Source organism: Bombus pyrosoma, linkage group LG13 (assembly GCF_014825855.1).
Source record: "Bombus pyrosoma isolate SC7728 linkage group LG13, ASM1482585v1, whole genome shotgun sequence".
NCBI classification, from domain to species: Eukaryota; Metazoa; Arthropoda; class Insecta; order Hymenoptera; family Apidae; genus Bombus; species Bombus pyrosoma.
Genome location: NC_057782.1, coordinates 9936763 through 9959023, shown reverse-complemented (window position 1 = coordinate 9959023; position 22261 = coordinate 9936763). Strand labels below are relative to the sequence as shown.

Here is a 22261-nt window from a genome sequence, read left to right as displayed (position 1 = left end):
CTTTAGAAAACAGCATACAATATAGAGTACCATTTGGCAGTTTCTTATCAAGGATTCAAAAATGACACTAGTAGGTACTAATAATAATGTATCGCGTGAGTTTACGTCAAAATCGGATCTGCCAATCGCGTCACTTTTGACGAAGTCTTTTCATAGTGCAGTTTCCGAGTTCCTCTTACCATTAATTCTACTTCAAGTTACAAAAATTTGTAACACATTAATTTTTGTATATCGTTATAACGTCCAATCTTAGTGCATACATTTATCGCGTTGAGATAAATAATCGTGTATCATATATCGAGATCACATGTTTAAAGCAGTTCTATATTGAGACTGTAATCTCCTGTTTAGAGGAATATTACTGAAAGTATATTTGTTTACATCTAGAAATCGTTCTTTCACTCGCTAAAAGATAAGCCTGTATTTACGTGTGACACGAATATCGTGAGAGTCCGATTAATAACGAATGATGTAGAAGCATCAAGAATTTTATCAATAAGTAACCTGCATATATCTAATACTGTATATATCTAGCAGAACATCTAAGAAGGTGGGTTACTAGAGCTTTGTTGCGCAACTCTAATATTTACTGATAAACTGATATCGTAGAACAACGCAATTTCAAAAGTAAAGTTATCATTTAACGTGCCACTACTTACTGACTGTAAAGAAAGACTGATATATAAAAGTAACTCGTAATAAAATATTAACGTTAATATCATTGTTTGGAGAAACGTATTCGTTGTCTTCGTATCGACGGAAAATAATCTTCAAATATTCGTTTAATTTCTATTACAATATAATTTTAACTATCACTAATGCTGGTTTATGCAAAAATATATGTACAATTCAATAAAATATTGATTCTTTATGGGTTATTTATGAGATAAAATCCACATATACTATGTAATCCGGTTTGGAGATTAGTAGAATAAGGCAGGGATAGTATACCGTCAGCCGGTAGGCATCTGCCTGACCTAACGTGTCTATTTCTCCTTAACATATCGTACGATACAACTGTTCAATATTCGGTTTCTGCGAATGATATTGCATATCATTATGCGTGTCTCTGTAAAAAAAAAAAAAAAGGAAGGTAGCGTAAGAAATAACGAATTTAAATATTCCTTCAAAATTACTGCATTACAAAATTGTAAATCCTTCGTAAAATGAGAAACGAATGATTATTGACGGATAATTTAGGCTAGATAGAAAACTTGAAATATAAAAAATAAGAAACAAAAATAAGAAGTCATATGATATGGAGATATCAAATTGTATAACTGCTTTGAATTCATATCGAGTCGCTTTGATGATATTTTTTACTTTGTATATGACGTAAAAAAGAAAATATTTTCGAAAGAGCAGAAAAATTGATTATCTCTTGTTTACGAGACTATATTCTTTATACTTTAATAGTACATCCAACACTTTCGTCAGCAACAACTAATTGATTACGAAACCGAAGGAAAGAAATATTGCATGCATCATGCACTTTATGTTTTCTGTATTATTCTTCGTCAATTATGCAGATCATTTGTTGGATTAATTAAGAAAACGTTAATCATCTGCACTCGCAAATTCCATAGAGCGAGCTTTGATATTCTTTTATACATTGTTGTGAGTAGGCTGGTTTGAAGTCTACAACTTTTTTTACAAAGTGTCAAAGGATCATTTATAGCACGGAATTTCATGATCTTCTACTCTTTTCTTCTTTATATAAAATAAGTTGCTGGACACGCGTCATTGGATTAACGGTTAGAGGATTGAATAATTTTAAAGCATTGAATAATTTTTAATCTTATTTTTTTACTTTTTAGTCTTTAACTGTCATCCGACAATATACATTGAACCTGTGATAATAAATTTTAGTATGGTGAGTCAAATCGTTATCATTCTTTCGCAATATACGTATATCTGACATACTCGTCGAGTAAATGACGTGCTGCTTTGTTACATAAGCGCATCAATGGGACGGTAATTTTAATTTTATCTGCGTCGAGTCATTGACTTAATCATTGACTAAATGCAGAATAGACTTGACACTATACGGGATTTATTATGGGATTTATTTATTTATTTGTATCTGACATTCTTAAATACCGATCACGAGAAAAATCAGTGTATCTCTTACGTTTTCTACGATTTGCCACAACAAATATAAGAATTATATTCAATTCAATCGTCGCGTCGCAAGCGATAACGGACTTGTCATCTTATGGGATACCATAATACCGTAATAGTACATTGGACGAGGTACAGAATGTATTGTCCTCACGGCAGCAGGAAAGTAAAGGATACCTCAAAACTAATCCGATACTCACGATTCAAAATCCCGCCACAAAATGGCCGTTATCAACGTGTTTTATTTTATACTTACTTACAGCTGGCGACTCTCCTCATTGGATGAATCGTGAATAGAAACCAATATGGCATCAAAGAACCGCGTAAAATACACTAAAATAAACGTTAAATGTTAGACAAATCTATGCGTAAAAAATGCTCGATTTTACGTATGCATAATTTTTGAAGTGGTCAATTCATAACATCCATAGTATCTTGATCTACCAGGGTGGAGCCGAAGGAAGGGATTCTGGATGTGCACGTTCACTGCAAAGAAACTTCAATTCCTGATTCTTTCATTTAGTATTTGAAGAGTTTGCTCGTTTAAAAGGACACTTTAATCCAATTAACTCCCTAACATTTCACCCTCATAATAGTAGTTTCTCAACGGGCGAAGAAGATGGTTTATGTTCGTATTAATATATTTGATCAATCTTATTTTAAATACTAATTTTATGAGATAAAGATAAATATAGATGTATCAATTAAATGAATGGCATAAATTATTTTTTCTATTCATTCTCTTGGAATGTATAAACATTAGGGTAGAGGCCTGGTACAATATGTCAGAAATAAAGATTTACTATGTTATTTAAATTTATTGTTTATATAATACATTATTTTTGTAACAAAAACATGGAATAGTCCCAAATATTTAAGGCACGCAGGTGAATTATATTAAATATAAATTTACTTCTTATTTTAACAATTTGACTTCTAACACCTTAGACTCTCATTTCCTCTCTAGTAGAAATTGGTAAAAAATTGTTAGAAATAAACACTAAACAGTGAAATATTTGCACAGTTGGTAAGAAAAACTCCGACATTTTGTGTGAATCAATTATCTAGGGTTTTCATTTAGTATATATTTATTCCAAACGTAATCTGAAACCAACAAATTTTCTCTCTGCCAAAAGTTAATTTTCACAAATAAAAGTCAATAATAGAATAAATTAAGAAATATTTCTGTTTATTAACAAATTGATTCATTTTATGATTGGACATGATCGCTTTGTGGCGTTATCATTCATATAATTCATCAACATATACAAAGTGAAATATAATGAACTGTCAATTTTCTACGACGTCATATTTATAAAGCAGTGATTCTGGTAAGCCTGGATTTTATCAAAATCTGGAATAAAAAATATTTTATCTTAATTGTCACTTATTCGTCGCTATGGGAAAAATATATCTAAATTCTAATATTAATTATTGCCGATAGATTTTATATTGCTCTAAATAATGAAGTGACTTTGAAAACTGTTTTTATTATTATCTTAACTTTAAATTATAGTTTATCGTAATTTAAAGAAAATATACATATAAAACTATAGTTACTGGATATTTTGTAATATCAACAAGTACTTAGATTATCAAAGTAAATCATTAAAATATCAAAATATTGATACAGATGATTTTTTAACCATGGAGCCTAATGAAGAACAAAAATCTACATCAGAAGAGCAGAACTCAACCAAACTATTGAATATTAATCCAAGACTATATGCCGAGCCAGAAAGCCATTTGCAGAATCTTGGGTTTACTGTAAATAATGGAAAGGCTAGATTCAAATTGGACGAGGATGCACCTTTGTACTTTAAAGCAGCAGTTAAAGATGTTTGTGCTGTTGATGAAGATGACACATCATTATCTTTTGTGGTGCTAGGTAAAGATTCGCTGGATACTATCCAACAATCATCACTTGCATCTTATGTTGATATTCAACAAAAGTGTATGTCAATTGTACGTATCTGTTAATTGACCAAAATTTGATCTTCTAAATTGACTGCAGTAGACATGTTTAAATTTAATTTTATATGCAGGACTATAATTCTATGATAGCGTCATGGGATTCAGTAGAAGTATATCAAAAGTTAAATGAGGTGTTACAAGAAAATACAAAATTAAAGGAAACTTTGAAACAGAATAATATAGCTATGAAACAACAATTTAACACACTAGCGACATGGCAAGAAGATATTTTGAAAATACATCAAAATCATAAGAAAAAATTTGCTGAAACTAGAGAATTAATAAACTACCTTAAACAAGAAAATACGGACCTGAAAATGAGACTTAGCTCTGAACTAACTAGTCATTCGGAAATGGGATATGAGGTATGTTATATCTTTTTTCTTTATACATTTGTTGATATTACTATTCTATTGTAGTTTCTTGATGCAAATGACAAACAAGATACAGCAAGAGAGGAAAAAGTGTCTATTCCTGAAAATCAACTTGGCGATCAAGTTTGCTGTGAATTAGACTCGATATTGAATGAAAATACAGACAAAGTAAAAGTACTAAAGGAAAGTGGGACTTCAGAAATCGTTGAAAAAACTGTAGAATCAGAAAAAGAAAACGCTGATAATAAACGATTTCTCGAAGAAGAAAGAATCGCACTTCAGAAAGAGAGAGAAAATCTTGAAGAAGAAAAGAAGATGCTTGAAAGTCAAAAAAAGACCTTAGAAATGGAATACAAAAATTTAAACAATGCTAAAGAACTTCTACAGCAAGAAAAAATCAGTTTACAGGAAGAACAAACATCTTTGGACCAACAAAGTCAATTATATGAAATTTATTATAAAAAGTCTTTAGAATCAGAAAAGGAGAAATTTCAAACAAAATATAACCAGCTAATTGCTGAAATTGGTGTAATGCATGAAAGTGTACAGAAAAAAAAAGCATGTATAAAAGAGCTGCAGAAAGAATTAGCACAACATGTAAGTATGATTTATTCAATAAAAATTAGAATCAAATACTTTTTTCTAACAATAAATGTAATAATAATCTTTTATCATCAATGCAGATGGAAGATAACAGTTTGCTGCGAACACAGTTAAGACTTCATGAAGAAGATTTTGGGCAGGAGAAAAAACTCAGGGAGATATTATTACAAGAGAAAAATGCACTAAATGCGGATTTACAAAAACAAATAGAATTTAATGAGCGACTACAGCAACAAATTAAATCTCTAAATACGTCTGGAAGTCAAGTAAGTTGCCAAATGTTTCCATGCTTTATAGATATATAATTTGACTATTTGTGATATGTCAGAAATTATATTATATCTATTCAATTTTAGACAAACATTATTGAACAATTACAGCCCCCATTGTTATCATTGTCATGTCCAAACTGTAATCGTACATTCCCGAATGTACATTTACTGGAAACTCATGTTAATGATTGTTTAAGTTTAGACTAGTGCAAAATCTTGAAATACATACTTTGTTACATATGTGTATAATCATAAAAATGGAAATATTGATACATATAAAAATATTTCCATTAATGTTATATTAAACAACATACATTTTATTGTAACAGAAATTGTAAATAAGATGAAATAAAATTATTTAAATTTTAGTATTAAATATAAAGTGCATGATTTATTTCCTCCAAATTCTGACACACTTAAATAAAAGAAAAGGATTTTCCTTATGATTTAATAACAAATTCAAGTATTTAACAATTTTAATAGAATCCGTTAAAATAACATTTAGAAACACGTGTGAAAAGATATATGTACTTATTACAAAATGATACATACAGACTGAAAGCTTTTCTTTGATGAAAAATAGAAAGTTTTTCATTTTCCTAACTAATTATTGAAATGCATAATTTGAAGAACAAATAAAATGGAGATTGGAATAATAAAGAGAATATATGTTTATGTATGAGTGTAAAGATTCTTGAAAACGAAAGTCACTGTTATATAAAAGTTTAAACTAACATTGGCGCACTGGAAGATTATTTCGAACTTGTATATATCATGTCTAGTTTTTTAATTTCATGTTTACTATTTAATTTGCTATTTTTAATATTAATTGTCTATCTCTAAATTTTCTTCATTATATCTTATACAAACCGTAACTTTAAAAAAAAATTGCTGTTATAAATTTAAAAAAACATATAAAAATGATTTCGTCGCTGGTATTATGAACACTGTAACTAGCTTGTAAGCATTTTCAATAGCTCCAAATTTTAATGCAAATTATTTAAGCTACATTGTATGAATATAATGATATTGTCTGGTTTCTATATTGTTTCATAATTATTCTCGAATTATTAACGAGTGTATATTATAGGAGATTATATTATACAATTTGACAGGTTTCGTTCATAAAAAAGATTCTTATGTTGGTATTAAATATTCTTTTAGTCTTCTTTTCTTAGTTTATAATAAGTTATTAGTGAAGAAATTTTTACAGTAAAGTTAGAGGAAGAGTCGTAAATGGAATTGTACTTTCATTTCGGATAAATTAATATCAGCGAAAATTAAAATCTGAAAGGAATTGGTAAGAACATAGCTTTCATTACTGTTGGTAGCACTTCTATAGCGTAGCATGTTTAAACTGTTTTCCGTTGAACCACAAACGGTTAAACGAAAGATACGTTTTAATCTCGTCGGCAGCCTAAAATAAGTATAAAATAAAATAGCGATGTTGCAGAAATACAAAGCACGTAATGTTGGAAATACAGAAAAAAATCGTATTATCCGCGCTGAAAGACATAGAGAGTCGCGTAAAAATTGCAGAGCAAAGACATTTAATGAAAATCGCAATATATCAAACACTACGATAAATATTCAAGATGAAAGTTTGTATTAAACTCTTTTAAAATTTTATGTATAATTATTAAAAATTGTTACTATTAGTTAATTAAAATTTAATTTCAGAAGCACAGATTGATCCTGCTGTAGAAGACCGTTTACGTAGACTCGAAAAATGGAAAGCCGAACGTGAAAAACGTAAGAAGGTTGAACAACGTACAAAAAAACGACCGTTTATAGTTGGAGTTGTTCATCATAAAATATATTCGCCAATTACAACAGCTACACCAGTTAATACACTTATCACTACATCTAAGTCTCTTCCAAAACGAGTAACAAGGGCGACAGAGAAGCGATTAATGAATAAAGCAAATGAGAAGAAAAATGCAGAAAATTCAAGTAAGAATTTAAATGTTCCAAATAAAGATCAGAAGAATAAGAAAAAGGAAGTGCAATCTTTTGCTCCTGAGGGACATAAATTTAAAGCTCCACCAGGGTTGCCTAAAATGCCATTATTTGGGAAAGTAGTTGTACAAAGTATGTCACCTGCCAGACTAAGTCAAGTTTTAAATTCTCCTTCAAAAATGACAAGGGCTAGTATTAAAAACCATAGTACAGAGTTTAATGAAGAAAAGGATCATTTATCAATGGCTGATACAAAAGATAGTTCTGTGGAATCTATATCATTAAAATTATCAATTAGTGATAAGGAAGCATCAAATGATAATGAAATACATAATAATGACAGCATCACAGCAGCAGCCTCTTCTTTAGACAATAATGTGTCTACATCTATATGGTCAAGTTCTCCATGTGAACCAGCTTTTTTTTCACCTCATATAGTTTCTAGTCGTGGAAAAAGCAATGCCAGAAAAGAACAACAGTTAAGACGAGGTTTTAGTCTTGCTCGTTCCTCAGACAACGATATTCCTACGAAAGATACAGTTATGAAAAATTTAAATATTTCGATTGAAGAAGAAGAACGTACTGCACAATATTTTCATTTTCTTTTGAATAAAGAAATAAATAGATTAAATGAATTATGTGAAAAATGGGCAGAAATCAAAACAAAGCCTGACACTACAGATGATGGTCAATATGAAATAAATCAAGCTATTGGGCAAACAAATTTGTTAATAAGCAAAAAATTTGAAAGATTTCGAAGATTAGTTAGCGATTGTGAAACAGGAAAGGGTGAAATGTTAGTTACATGTAAGGATTTGCAAGGATTTTGGGATATGATGTACATAGAAGTGAAAAACTGTGATGCACGATTTGAAAAATTAGAAAATCTTCGTGCACATGCTTGGAAAGAGGAGGAATTGTTTGCTCAGAGACCAGTTGCTAAAAAAAAAATTGTTAAAAAGAAAGTTGTATCAATGAAGCCCAGTTCTCTTAGAGCTTTCTTGGCAAAAAAGAAAATGAAGTTGAGAAATAGTGGTGATGCGAAAGAACTTAAATCTAGGTCTATTAATTCCAGTGAAAATGAAATTATGTCTGTGAGAGATGATAAAAGATTAAGTTTACTGCAAAAGGTACAATCATCTGAAACACCAAAGATAGCAAAGAGTCCATTAACAATAATAAAGGTAAGTCAGATGTGTAAAACTCCAAAGATTCAGTTAGATGATTCAATATCCTACATTAATTCTAATCGAACACCAGGAAAAAGTATATTGAAACAACAAAAAAATTTTAATGAAATAGAATCAACAGTAAAATCTGCAAATAAAATTAATTTTAATGATCATATAATTTTGAATGAAGTGTCAATTGACGAAGAAACACAGACAAAGATGGAATTAGCTGTAGCATTATCAAGGATAGATAGCTTTGATAGTACAGAAATGAAAATTAACGCGGAAAAAAAGCTTTATTTTGATGACAGTAATTCCGACGAGGATGATTTTGATGATGAAGACAAAATCAATAAATCTCTGGGAAGTAGAAATTCGGCAAACAGGAACATTCATAAAATACCGATTATAAACATAGAAAGAGCTACACCATTACAAGAAGCAAATAAAAGATGTGATACACCATTCAGGAAGATCACCAGACAAAATGCAGTGGATGAGGATGAGTCAGTGTTAGATGGAACCTTCACGTTAAATAAAACTAACAAAGAAACTTCAGACGATATAGATTTAAGTACATTGAGTGACAAATTAAACAAATATTCTATAAATGGCAACGAAGAAACAAATGAACAAACTGACAATGTAAGAATATTGAGAAATAGAATTGTTACTTCAACAGAAACACCTACGCCTAGGCGAAGATCTTCCAGAAGAGTATCTGTTAATATACAAGAAACAGAACATAAAGAAAATGAAACTCCTATGGATAGGAGAAGAAGAAAAAGTCGTCTTAAAATAAATGCTAGTAATAATGAAAAGACAAATATAGAGTTGTTGTGTTATAGCTGTAACGACACATGTTTGGATAAAAGTAGTGACAAGAGAAGATCCACAAGAAGTGTAAAATTTTCTGGCATAGGTAATTTTATATGAAGTACATAATATTTTGTCTTTAAATGCAATGTTTAAATGAACATGTTTTATTTCAGAAAAAGAGTGTAGTAATAGGACAAATAAACCAACCCAACCTTTGACTCCTCACGTTAAAAAAAGTAAACGTAAAAGTAGGAGTATGTCCATGGAAACTTCTAGTTTGGGAATAGAAGAAAAATGTAATTAAATAACTTTATTTTAACTTTTGTTAATTTGATATTATGTATATATTTTCTTTTATAGATATATATTTGCATGTAATTATAATTCGATTTTAGCGACCCAACGTATCAGCAGGAGATCGCAAAACAAGAAATTATAATATTCGGTATTATGAAATTTGTGTAACTGGCGTATAAAGGTACAATAAGTTTTTATGATTTCTAATTGATATTTGATATGGTTTATTTTTATTGAAACTATTGCTGTTGTCCAACCTTATTGTTTTATTTTAGATATATAATAGGGGCTAAATGCATTTTAATTGCATAACATATTCTTTACAAAGAATTAAAATAATACTTGCACATGATTTAGATTGTAAATTTATGTGTATTGTATAATTTATGTACGTTAATAAAACGAAACTATCGTTAAGATGATGCTCATGTGGCTATATACATATTTACAAAGTTGATGGAATAGATAGGCGCTATAATTGAATATCAGTGAATAATATGTGTATCCAATAAATATTTCTAATTACGCGTTTCGTATTTGTTGAAGTTAAATTGGATTCATGTTAATTTAGGTAATTCTGTCTAGAAAATATTCAAAAATATTTTTTATTGACCTTATCGTGATAGATTATAGTCATTTCCTTGCATGACAATATGACTTATTGATTTATCAAAAACCACCGTCACTTTTAATCGGATAAATATATAGCCAATGAAGTCATCCTGAGAGATTTTCCCTTGACTGACTATCCATTTAGGAATAAAGATTAGCCAAACGCAGATCAATTGCTTTAAAGTCATGTTTTCGCTCCTCTATATCGCGCATCAGCTAGTCATGTAACTCTTCTCGCTTTGAATTGTTAACATCACGGACCTTTTCAAGCTTTTCGTAATATCCCCAACACATCTTTTTTCTTTTGATGGATATCGAAACATGAGACAATACCTGATCGGATAATGAATCACATGATCCCAATTGCCCCTCCCCCCAAGTCGTATACATAATTTACTTTATTCCCTTCCGTACGAAGAAGCATTTTTAACGATATGCTTGCATCATTAATATCTGAGGTGCCAAAATCCTCTTCTGATACATTGCCGTATTACAAACTCCCCTTTGCAAAAATGTGCAGATGGTAGTTTTTCCAATCCATAGCCAATTGTATGACTACATGAAACTTGTTAAGAGATATTGTCTTCGGAGCAATCCAGTGTGATTTGTTAGCTAAACTCGCCGGTCTTGATCTCATATGCCGATGAATTGTTTAAGCCGTTGTTTCTGGTCTTTGTTTAATTCAAAGACGAACTCTTCAGTCTGCCAAGTGCCAAAAGTCATCAGGAAGCTGGAACTGGAAAGCAATAGAATATACAATTGAATAATTTTCAACTAAAAATTTAACATTTTATATTTTATAATTTCCATAGTTTCAATACGTTCAACGATATTCATATTTATAACTTTTTTAAAAAGAATTTTTTAAAGTGGCAATCTTAATGGAGGCGTGGCTTAAATTTCAATCCTCTTGCGCTAAAATAAACTACCGAGGATAAGTCCTTCGGTCTCTTTATTCACTCATTTAAATTAATTGATTTTAACGATTTTAAAATAACACATTTTACAATTTTTTAATTGCAAAAATAATGTGAATTTTGTAAATTCATGTGCGCTACACCCCAAAGTAAAGATTTTACCGATGGTCTTCATTAAAATCGTCATTAGCTATGTTACGCTCGAACCTCATCAAATGTTTCCGAGAGTTATGTGCTTTGAGAATTTTTGAGAGATATTCAGTATCTTTTCCCTTATTCAGTAGCTTGAACAGCTATTAATGTACTAGGCTCTGTATCAATTGAATAGCTTGGGGGGTTGATTATTAGAATCGCTGTATTCTTTAAACTTTAAACGGCACGCGCGACTATACTTCTATAATCTAGAAGAGAGGATGCAGATAAATTTCCGGTACGATTTCCTAAAAATCATAAATTTTATGTACAATTAATATTTATCTATGATTACAATAATATTTATTTAATAGGATAAAACGAGGGCGGACCGGGAAATGTTTATCAGCAGATTACCGGCATGATTACCGGCCCTCTGTTTTTATTTCATTAATTAACGTCATTAATCATACGTAGAACGTCAAATCTTTACAAGCCCATTGAAACTTTTTCAAACTTTGCGATGTGCAGTTCGCCCCTGGCATTATAATTTTCTTCTGTAAAGTGTAACGAGCATACTCTCATAGACGACGATATAGTGGCCACTTTTAGAACTTTCACTCATGCACTGAAGCATTCGATAATATCTTCCTGATGTAATTTATTTTCCAATTCCTAAGTTACCATCTTCCCGGGGAAAATGACAAAAGCGGACAATGTTATTTTTACACGCACGACTGTAACGAACATAGAGAGATGTAAGGATAGCGTACTTGAGCAAGCTGAAAAAGCGATATAACATTAGAAAGAGAATGATGCACAGAGGCGCCTTGTATCTTTGTCTAATAACGCGTGCATAATCGTACGATAAATATGTTAATGTAACACCGATCAGAGAGTGGCGTCAGCGCTCATTTCCACTTAAACAAGGACAGAAGAGTCTTCTATGCAACGTTCTCTTTTTCTACTCTCACGTAATTTCGTTGTTTCTTTAATTTCACTATTTCTTTTATATTTATCCGATTCGAAATAATTTCAATTCTTCTCCTAGTTATAAAAGCATAAAACGTTTCAAAAAGTTCTGCGATTTTCCATAAAAATCCTTACACGAAAGCTATCGCTTCATTTACGTAACTAATATACCTACCAAAATAATGTCGTCGTTGCAATTCATATTTTCCTAACGATTACGTCCTAATAAATAAAAAGTTAAACACACGATCATATTTTGGACATTCTCTGGCGTTCAGCTTATAAAAAGTATACGAAAGGATCGTTACGGAGTGTTCTGTCATATCGTGCTTATCATTATCTCTTCATCGCCTCATTTCAAAATCGTAGCTTTTCTCCGTTCGTATTGTTTCGCGATTCCGATTGATGCGCATCGCGTTCGTCGATAGACTGGCAAGTTCAATACCGTTTCGATCGGCGAAAACAGCGTCGAGCGATTAACCACAGCGGCGAGTAGAAACGCAGAAAAAAGACGGCGGGAACGAGACGAGAGCAGAGAGCAGAGGCCGATTGGGTCGCGGCGAGCTTAGTTGCGGTACGCAAGCACGCCGAAGCGGAGCGCAACTTCGGAACCGCGTACGGTGGGTGGGAGTTGCAGCCCTCGTGAGTCAAGAGAGCGAAGAGTAACCGAAAGAACAGACTTCTACTCAGTCTGTCCGCGGCCGTCCGTCAAGCAGACGTCCCCGACTCTCTTGTGCCCCTACTTCCATCGTTTCCGTCCGTCGTCTCATATCGAGTGTCTGTTTCACAGTGCCTCGAGGACCTCGTGAATGTCACATGTCGTCGATGGTACGACCGTTATCACCACCGACACCCTGACCGATCATCACCATCGCTCTATCGATCGCGAGGATCGATTTTGATCGTCGTGCACGCGCTTATGACAGTTTATCGAGTCGAACCTATCCTTCGTGCATGAGAACGACTGAACGTGTGATCAAGTGGCAAAACGTGCAAGCATGTGGTACGCGAATTTTATCGCGGGTCTAATAGGCCTGATCTTCATCGTCGGCTTGCCACCCTGGTGTTCAGACGCGTTTAACGTGGAGACGAAACATTATGCGGTTTATCGAAACGAGACCAGATCCATGTTTGGATTCGCGGTTTCTGTGTACCGGGATAGATACGGTCGAGGATGGTGAGTCTTTATCTTCCCTTCTTTGATTTTTGCTTATTTATGGCTCCTCTTGCACTACTATGTATTATAGTTGCTGTGCAAAAATGTTATCGAGACGAAAAGTTTCTGCGCGTCTGTAATTCTTATAATGCAATTTTGTTCTTTTTAGTACTAGTAAGATAAATTCTGATCGTCGTATTAGAAGAATACTTTGCAATGCTGCTCACTCGAAATTCGTGCAATTCTACAAATAACGTTGCTTCGATCGTGTAACAGGGAACAGCCTACTCTGTTTACGATTGATTTTGAAGGGTATGCGAGTCGTTTGTGATTGTTGAAGTTTATTGTTTCCTGGACATTTGTCCAAACATAGCTTAGTATGTCGAAGAATATCTTTGAAGATATTTTGAAAGTGTTACGATTGCTCGTTTCGAACTCGTTCAATTCGGCTGTTTCATTACGATAAATAAACAGGTGAAACTAAAATAATTAATTTTTTGAACGCTAACTATCTACACTAAATAATGAAATTGCGATATAAACGTTGGGATTGATAAATACGAACTAAGAAAGAAGCAAGAAATTAGAAATAAGAACCCAACAATCTCCCTGTAAGAGACTAAAATATAAAACAATAATATTATTATTATTATTATTATCATATAATAAAATTGTGAATTAATCATGAAATTGATCGATCTTGTGTAAAGGTAAAATAAAATCACGAACGACTCGATACGCTACAAATCACCGACAGGTTGGATCATAGTTTTAAGCGGGCGATGACACATAATTCTTGGCAAAGATATGACTACACATCGAATTTTCCTGGCATTTTGATTAAAGTTACGGAAGGTAAAAATATTCATCGGATAACAAGCGTTTCACTTTCACTATCTTTTATTTACTTGCACGTCGAGTCAGATTTTAAATATTTCGCTTAAAAACAAAACTCGATTAACATTTTTACCAATTATGGGCCGTTCGCCGTTTAAGACTTCTCGGTATTGTGTCAGAGTCCGAGAATTTTTTCGTCGGTGACCCGTGACCCACATAATTTCAGAAATCCGTGTATCGAACAATTCGTGGCTCTGAATCATGGCTATTAAATGTCCGCTGCATATTTCAGTTCATACGCGTCCTCCGTTCGCGAAGAAGCGCAATTCCGCTGACGGAAGGAACATTAACTCGCTACGTAAGTGGTATTAACGCACCTTCTGAGTTACACTTATCGCGTAAACGTATTCAAGAAAAACGAGGCATTAAAATACAAGAAACGAGAAAATACTTTAAGTGGGTGAAATATTTTTCTCGCGGTCGGACGATTTTCCGACTAACAACTTTGATAGGTATTCGGGAAGATGACGGCGGATAATTTATTGGATGTATCGGCGATATTTATCGTCGTGTAAATGGAAGACACTCCCACGAATTTAGGATGATCACGCTATCCTTTTAAATCCTCGTGCCAGAATCTAAATAGCAAAGCGACTACTGCTGTTTCATCGTGTTCGTCGGATAATGAACCCCGCTAATGAAATATCGACTCTCGTTTGCCTACGACGTCTTTGAAAGCGTGTAATTTCTTCTGTTGCAAACACGCGACAACCATTCAGAGCATAGGATCGATCTCTTTAATCATAGGCGAATTCAGCGTATCGAATGCAGTCGTGTTTCTCCAAACGATGCGAAATAACAGCGTTGTCGTTGTTAATTTTGTATCGCAGTGTTGAATTTAAAAGCGCCATGGAATTAATTACGAAGCTTGTGTAACGCGATAGCTGGTAGAGTCGCAAAGATAGCAGTGATATTTGAGTCCTTTTAAGAAGGTAGACTTTGCATTAAAGAATGTTGCATTTTATTTAGCGTTTGATTAATTGTTAATATATTAGTAACACAATTTCGATTATATACTTGAAACTTCATCTTATCTCAAGACAATAACCGCCTCTAAACGACCTAAATCTTAATATCATTAGTACTAATACACCAAGGTATTACTCGCAACAACTGCTAATTACGATCATTCACAGTCGATGACTCGTTGGCAAACAGATCTGCTTCATCGATTATCACGCGTCACATGACGTTCGAGGGCAGACCCTTGGATAACAGGTGCTTAGAATCGTTTCTCCTTTTATGTCCCCTTTCGAGAACAAGGCGAGTCGGTTCTCCCGTTTCATCCGAACGCTCGTAACTGTTCTCCATCTTTCGATGACGATAAACACCCATCGGTGGTAAGTGTCAGATCATAAGGTATAAAACGTTCGTTTTCTTCGATCAAAATAAATATTCTTTTCGCTTGTTGCTGAAATCCATACTATTCTCGAAAAATATCGTTCTCCTGCATTTTATAAGAACACCAACTCGAACAAAGTTACTATTGCGATTTATAACGAAATTATCAGGCAATTCGGTATATAGGTACGATCAGGAAAATAATTTGAAATTTTATTTTGTAGGATTTTCCAGAGGTATACCCGTGTTTCGGTAACTAGCCAGATGAAATCGACCCATGACCACTTAACGAAGTATGCGCTTATCGCAACGTAACATTTCATCGAAGAAGAAGATCACAGTTTACGCTATCGTCTATACTAATACCGTATACATATTCGTTGTCGTTTCGAGTACGAGCAGTGTCTCTCGTGAGTCACGCGGCCCACGAATAAACGTTTCTGCTCCAGCTCCTCCGGCGACGATGGATATAAATAATGCCGACAGAACGAGGAAACGCGAGTAATAGCATAGGTTACGTCGGCCCTGTGCGGAAAAATCCGCGCGAAAGGTCGGCTAAGGTCCAGGCCACGTAATGTATTCGATTCTAAAGGATGTCGAAGCTACCACGCGATGGAAGTCGATAGAGACGAAATCGACTGACTACCGGCTCGAATCTTTGCTGCGCATGCAAATCGAATCCTCCAGCTTTCGTAAACGTGCCCATCTTCTTCGCGATCGTGTTTTCAACCTGGGTGAATTTTAAGAATGGTGCCGCACGACCGTTCATTCCGGTAATTGGATTGGACCGCATAATTTGACAAGCACGAGGGATTTGCGAAAGCTAGCTGGGTTTTCCGTTCGTTGATGTCGATCGTCGGGACAGTTTATCTGACAGACAGGTAGAATCGAAGGGACCAAAGTCATCATGAGAGTCGTAAATAAATTTTATTCAACGACACGATCTTCTTTTTTATTTGTAGAAACGCAGATGGTTTTTTTTAACTATAGTTGTACTTTTCTGATAGTTTACTAGATAGTTTACATGTAATGGATCTATCGACATGACAGCTACGGTATATTGCCGTTACAGACAGTTTTCTCAATTCGTCCTGTTTCCTCTCGTCAGCTACTTACACGGTTCCTCGTACATTGTTGCCTGGGAAGACAATAGACGGTGATAATATCCGAGAGGAAATAAAAGGACGGACCTGTGGACTGGCGTTCAGGATATCCAAAGCCACAGGAAGCCCGGATTACATCGTTCGTTACGAGAAACTTCGTAGGCGCTTATATTTAGGCCAGCTCGTGCAAGCTTTACGAGCGTTCATCCTCGTTAATCTGGCGCGAGGCGGACGTACCAGGTTGCTACCGTACTGTCGTCGATCTGCTCTCGCATCGATTCCCGAAATAGGATCTATATCGGAAAGCCGGCGATTTAGCCGTAATAGAGGAACGCGCTCCTTCCTACGTAAGCATTGCCATACTCGAAGCCGAATACCATAAGCTGAACTCATCGACGAATCATTTGCAACTTTACAATTAGTGCAGAATCTTCTGAAATTCTAGATATACGTGCGTTTGTACGTTGCTAGGCGTAGTGGTGAGGAGTAGCTGACACAGGATTACATCATCATTGACATGATTCATAAAAAAGAAACGCGTATTTACTAATTTGCATGAGCGCCACAACCGTTTAGGAGATAAGGCGTTAAAAATTGAATTAAAAGATCGTATAGGATAGAGTAGTCCAGAATAATCCGTACAAACTTGTTGGGATGCAAGTAATTACGGGTCAATCGCCATCTTCCTTTGTACAGAATATTTTACAGTTCGGTTCTAGAACTTTTATTTATCGATCGCGATGAAAAATCATCGATCGAAGTAAAGCTACCGAACCGCTTCTCGATTATCACCACTTTCGTTTGAAGTTTCGTCTTCGAAAAAAAAAAAGAAAGAAAAAGAAACAGAATTCCGTAGCAGAGATTCGAATGGCGTAGAAGATGATCGTCACTTTCGCTCTCGATCGTTTCTCGATAGGCGAAACAGGTCTGTCTCTAAACGCAGTAGCGAGCAACACGTTCGTCGGATTCAGAGCACGAGGTTGGCTGTGATACAGGATGTTAGGTCATCCGTTACGTGGGCGGCTGGTAGCTCTCGCTTTGCTCTGATTAATACAGCGTTAATCTGCTCGTTCGATCTACCGTTTCACCCAAGCCTCGCCGTTTTCTCAATGAACTTGTCATCCTCCCATCCTCCGCCAATTGAACGGCCCTTCGTGGAATTTGGTATCGCGTTTGCCGCCCTCCTGTCGCGTTTTCATGCATGCGAGCGCGCGCTTCAAGAAGGTCCCAGCTAATCTACGGTCGTATCAGTCCTCACGAGCGGTCTACGATGTCGATCTCTAGCGTAATCTTCGTTTTATCTGTACCAAACCGAAGTATCCTTACGGCTCTTCGAGTCGTTTCTTCGCGTACGCGTAATAGGATTATCGTAGAAGCTCGGCGAAGCCATCGAATGTGAAATTGTACTGCACAGGCTGTTTTACATTTGGTACAGACAATCGAGAAGGGCAAGTTTATCCACAATTCGTATGCACTTGGAGGAATCTTATAAAACTTCTTACTTTTAGTTGCTTTACTTTAGTTGCTTACTTTTAGTTACAGACTAGACGTACGTAGTAAAAGACAGTGCAGACAGTATAGCGATGTCTCGTGGATCTCTTAAAGATATCTTCTGGATGTTTTATAGTACGTGTAGCGATCTAATTCAAGAGTAGTCTCGTAGTAAGCAAAAAATGGTCGATTTCGCAACTCGTTGCGAAAGTACTATCGTTCGCGATTATGTTTTCAGCTGTTTTATTTCGTGATCGAGTTTTTGTAATTATTTTGTAATCGTATGGAAAGTGAAATATTTATCAATACCGTATGAGAAATATTTAGGTTGTACGCGACGAAGGAAAGGAAGAAAAAGCGCAGTGTACGTTGAACCATTTGGAAAGCCAGGAATACGAGTTTCCCAATCTCGAGATGGTATTCGAAAACAAGATACAACCACGCGAATCGTTGTCACTCGAAACTGTTACAGCAACGGCCTAGAGGCAAACATAATGGTAATTTTAAACGTGACGAACAGGTTGTAGGTTCAGACGTAGCTCATGTATATTTTTCAACACGATGATCCTACGAAATGCTTCCTCCGAAGCAAATTATGAGTCAGCCTATCGTTGTCCGCGACTCGGTCTTGACTCACGATCTCCTTATTTACTAAAAAAGAAGAAGGTAAGGGAGAGAGAATAAGGAAAGAAAGGGGCCAAGGCAAAAGAAAAAGGAAGAAGCAAAGTACGAATAAAAGGGAGATAGAAATAAAAGATTTAAGGGAAAGGAGAACGAAAGAACGAGAAGAAAGAGGAAGACAATGAGAAAGGATTAAGGAAGAGAAAAAAATGGAGAAAGATGGAGGAAAAGGAAATGAAAAGTTTCATCGTAGCTGCACGATTTTTTTCCTTCTTCTGCCAGATTCGATTACTCGTATCGAAACCGGCGGTTCGAGTCGTGCGCTAAATATAAAAATTACATATTTCACGAACGAAGGCACGCCTCGTATTCGAATAGATGATAAAAGTTTCTGCCACAACGTCGAGACGAGAGACTGATAAGGCCTCGCGCTCTCCTTCCTTTTTCTTCGTCTTCGCTGATCGAATTAATTATCCGACTCACGGAGATACGTTATATCGACGGATGCTTTCTTCGAAGCAAAACTAGTTTCCCCCTTTGTTGAATTTCTATTATACGCCGGTCAGATTTTTCGCCGAGAATTCCGGGAAGCATGTGCTCCTTATCACAGCCCGCCTCCACGTGATAAGACCTTGCCACGATTTGCAACGTGCCGGTCGTTCGAGATTCTGCCAGCGTAGAGAATTTCGTGGTATCTACGTATTTTCTCTTCCTGTTTATTTCACTGTCGATTCTTAATATGCTCTTAATGGCCGACGTTTCCTCAACGACATTGGCAACGTGTCGTCTGTAGAAATATTCTTTGACAATGAGCTGTTCGTTAACCCATTAAAGAGCAAGCAGTGAAATAACTTGCAAAACAAGATTACATAACGTGTAGGATGAAATAAGCAGAAGGAAGATTACAGAAAATCTGTTTTGCTTATTTTTCATCGACTTTGATCATTCTCTTGCGACGTTGCTCCGATACATCGTACGCGATCGTTTTAGACGTTTTCCACGGTTAAGCTCTTCGTGAAGTCTTTCGTCCCGCTAACGTTCACCGTATCTCAGTCACGTTCGTTCGAATTTGCTGCTTACGAAGCGTGTCGATGGTAGAGGAAACGAGGATTCAATTTTCCTGTTTCCGGTCGGCGAAACGAAACAAAACGAAAGTCAGGATAGATCGGCGCGCTTTCCGCTTTTCAGTAATTACCGCGCAAACTATAGAATCTTTCTTTTTCCCTTCATCTCTTGCCCCCATCTCTCTTCTCGTGGTCTTTTTAAACTGCCATTTTAAGTCCGAAGGAAAGAGTCTTTCTAATACAAAAATACAATGGGACTGTGTGGACTTTAGCCTTAATTTTTCGACGCATCCGGCGCGAAACGCGCGCTCGTGCCTCGTAGCGCAATAAAAGGATGATGTACGATGATCGTGTGCGGAGGAACGATCCCCGGAGTGCAATGTAAACGAAGATTTAAACGGTAGCCGCGAACGATCGTGAGCACCGTGATCTTTCAGTCGAGTTAAGTACAAGGATCCACCTAAGACAGCGCGTTATTCATCGCTTTTTATTCTCCCATCGGTCTTCAAACCTCGTGCTGACCGCCCACCTCTGCATACCTGGCACACCTTCCAATCGATTATCGATTCGCGTCGAGCTGGCGTTGATATTGATGGATCTTGACGATCCCGACTTTTCTTTCTCTTCCCCCTTCCCCTCTCTGCTTCCATTTCTCTATTTGCTTTCTGCTTCGTGGATTTTATGGCCGTATCTCGTTGGCGTTCGATTTTTTATTACGTCGAAAAGAAAAATTGTACGCTGTTTTTGTGTCGATAATATCGCGAAATTGACGAGGTACGATCGCTGCGAGCGATCGATCGGATTACGAGACTGTTCTGCGCTGTGTAAACGAGTAGAACAGATTCTCGTAAGGTACAAGTCGCGAGTAATTGGTAGATCGCGAGCCATCGTTTGACGAATTACAGGATTGGCGATCGTTTAATCGAATTCTATCGCTAAAATAGATACGATCGTGTGAAAGTACTGTAAAAGAGAATAACACTCTAGCGCTTAATTTCTCGAAGAGTACTTCGCCAAAAGGTGCAGAGGGTGAACGTTTTAATTACTCTTAAACACACATATTCATCGCTATAATTAATCACGAGAGGCCAACTGCGTGTGCCAACGACGCAACAATCGTTTGCAGCCGACGAACGATTCGATATCGTCGAACAGCCGTAACCGATGTGGTGAATCGACAAAATACAGAGAAAGGAAGGTGTACAAACTTCCCCGAGGAAAGGGAAGAAAAAGAGCAAAGAGCGAGAAAGAGAGGACGAAGAGGGGAATGGAGATAATGAGGATCGCGTGAGGCACGTGCCCGAAGCTCTTGCCGTGTCATTATCCAGAAGAGAACCGACAGCCGCGGGCCTATTACCTTTACCTGGACGCATGCAAACACGTGTGCAAATGCTCTTACACACGTGAGCGACACGTTTGCACGCGGCTGCGGGGCCAGATGGAGAAGCTGCTAGGAATAAAGGAAAAAAGAAACCTTCTTCAAATGAGTTACTGCTTTGCCTCTGGTTTCTTCTCGTCGCGCGCCGTGTGCAGTCTTGAGAGCACCCAACATGGAATACGAAATTTTTAACGATACGACGTATTTTCATTATTCGTTCGTTCCGATTGCCTCATTTAATACAAGAATAGAAAGAAGACTAAAAAGGAAACACCCAGCTGATCTCTCTCGTTTAATACGAATGCGTTCGGACGAGCAATTCTTTCCATTTCACATTCTGTCGCTATATCGGCGATGTTCGTGCGAACATTTAAAAATACAGAGATTGCGTATAACCTGCAGAAATATATAAAACGTATGAAATAAGGTACTCGCAAGCGTAAATTGACGTGTTCGAACGACGATACGGCAAGTAATTTCGGTCACGTAAATTTGTATTTTCTTCTTTTTATTTTTGAGTTTTCAGTTTTTGATAATGATTGGCGTATGGAAGAAAAGTTTGGAGAAAGTTTGACGGCTTTTTGTACGTAGGGCGGTACCACGAATCATTGTTCAAGGATTGTAATAAATCTTATATTACGGAGATGGCCTTAATCTTTTTTAACGAACATCTATAATTCTTTTTTGCCGCGTATGAAAGTCTGCAAGATGAGGTTGACAATTAGAAAACACTGCTTCGCTTGCAAATTATTTCCCTCGTATTATTTCGCTTCGTATAATTTTACAACAGTAAAATTTCTACAGTAAGGTAAAAAATAAAACTTGAATTAAGACTCGTTGTAGGCAAAAATTTGATACACCTGAAATTAATTACTCCATCGCAAGTATTTTTTCCATTACACAAATTAATCCACGGAGAAGCACGCTCGGTTTCCGTAATTAATCGTTGCCAGCTGATGTTCCGTAATTATTCTCGAAGCTACTCT

The 22261-nt window shown here is 35.7% G+C and overlaps 3 protein-coding genes and 1 long non-coding RNA gene across 6 annotated transcripts in view; 3 read left to right on the top strand and 1 right to left on the bottom strand.

Moving 5' to 3' along the window:
• Positions 1-3177: 3177 nt before the first annotated feature.
• On the top strand, positions 3178-5685 carry LOC122574436 (optineurin). The gene is made up of 6 exons (XM_043742047.1): positions 3178-3452; positions 3755-4086; positions 4167-4460; positions 4515-5066; positions 5153-5338; positions 5429-5685. Exons 2-6 carry the CDS (start codon positions 3769-3771, stop codon positions 5549-5551), a joined length of 1473 nt encoding a protein of 490 aa, XP_043597982.1. The 5' UTR covers positions 3178-3452; positions 3755-3768; the 3' UTR covers positions 5552-5685.
• Positions 5686-6654: 969 nt separating this feature from the next.
• Positions 6655-9802, top strand: LOC122574331 (disks large-associated protein 5-like). Its single transcript, XM_043741821.1, has 4 exons — positions 6655-6945; positions 7025-9397; positions 9468-9590; positions 9690-9802. The coding sequence occupies exons 1-4, from the start codon at positions 6789-6791 to the stop codon at positions 9731-9733; spliced, it is 2697 nt and encodes an 898-aa protein (XP_043597756.1). The 5' UTR covers positions 6655-6788; the 3' UTR covers positions 9734-9802.
• Positions 9803-10800: 998 nt separating this feature from the next.
• LOC122574334 lies at positions 10801-12653 on the bottom strand. Its single transcript, XR_006319005.1, has 3 exons — positions 12400-12653; positions 11328-11989; positions 10801-10939 (listed from the first exon to the last, which is right to left on the bottom strand). It is a non-coding gene; the product is annotated as an uncharacterized LOC122574334 (long non-coding RNA).
• A 136-nt stretch (positions 12654-12789) lies between these two features.
• LOC122574329 (integrin alpha-PS2) overlaps positions 12790-22261 on the top strand; it is a 75198-nt gene continuing 65726 nt past the window's right edge. For 2 of the 3 annotated variants that reach the window (XM_043741813.1, XM_043741811.1), the window contains exon 1: positions 12790-13401. In XM_043741813.1, coding sequence (XP_043597748.1) covers positions 13223-13401 — 179 coding nt within the window. In that variant the 5' untranslated portion in view covers positions 12790-13222. The remainder of the gene's footprint in view (positions 13402-22261) is intronic. The other variant, XM_043741814.1, reaches the window with a different exon arrangement.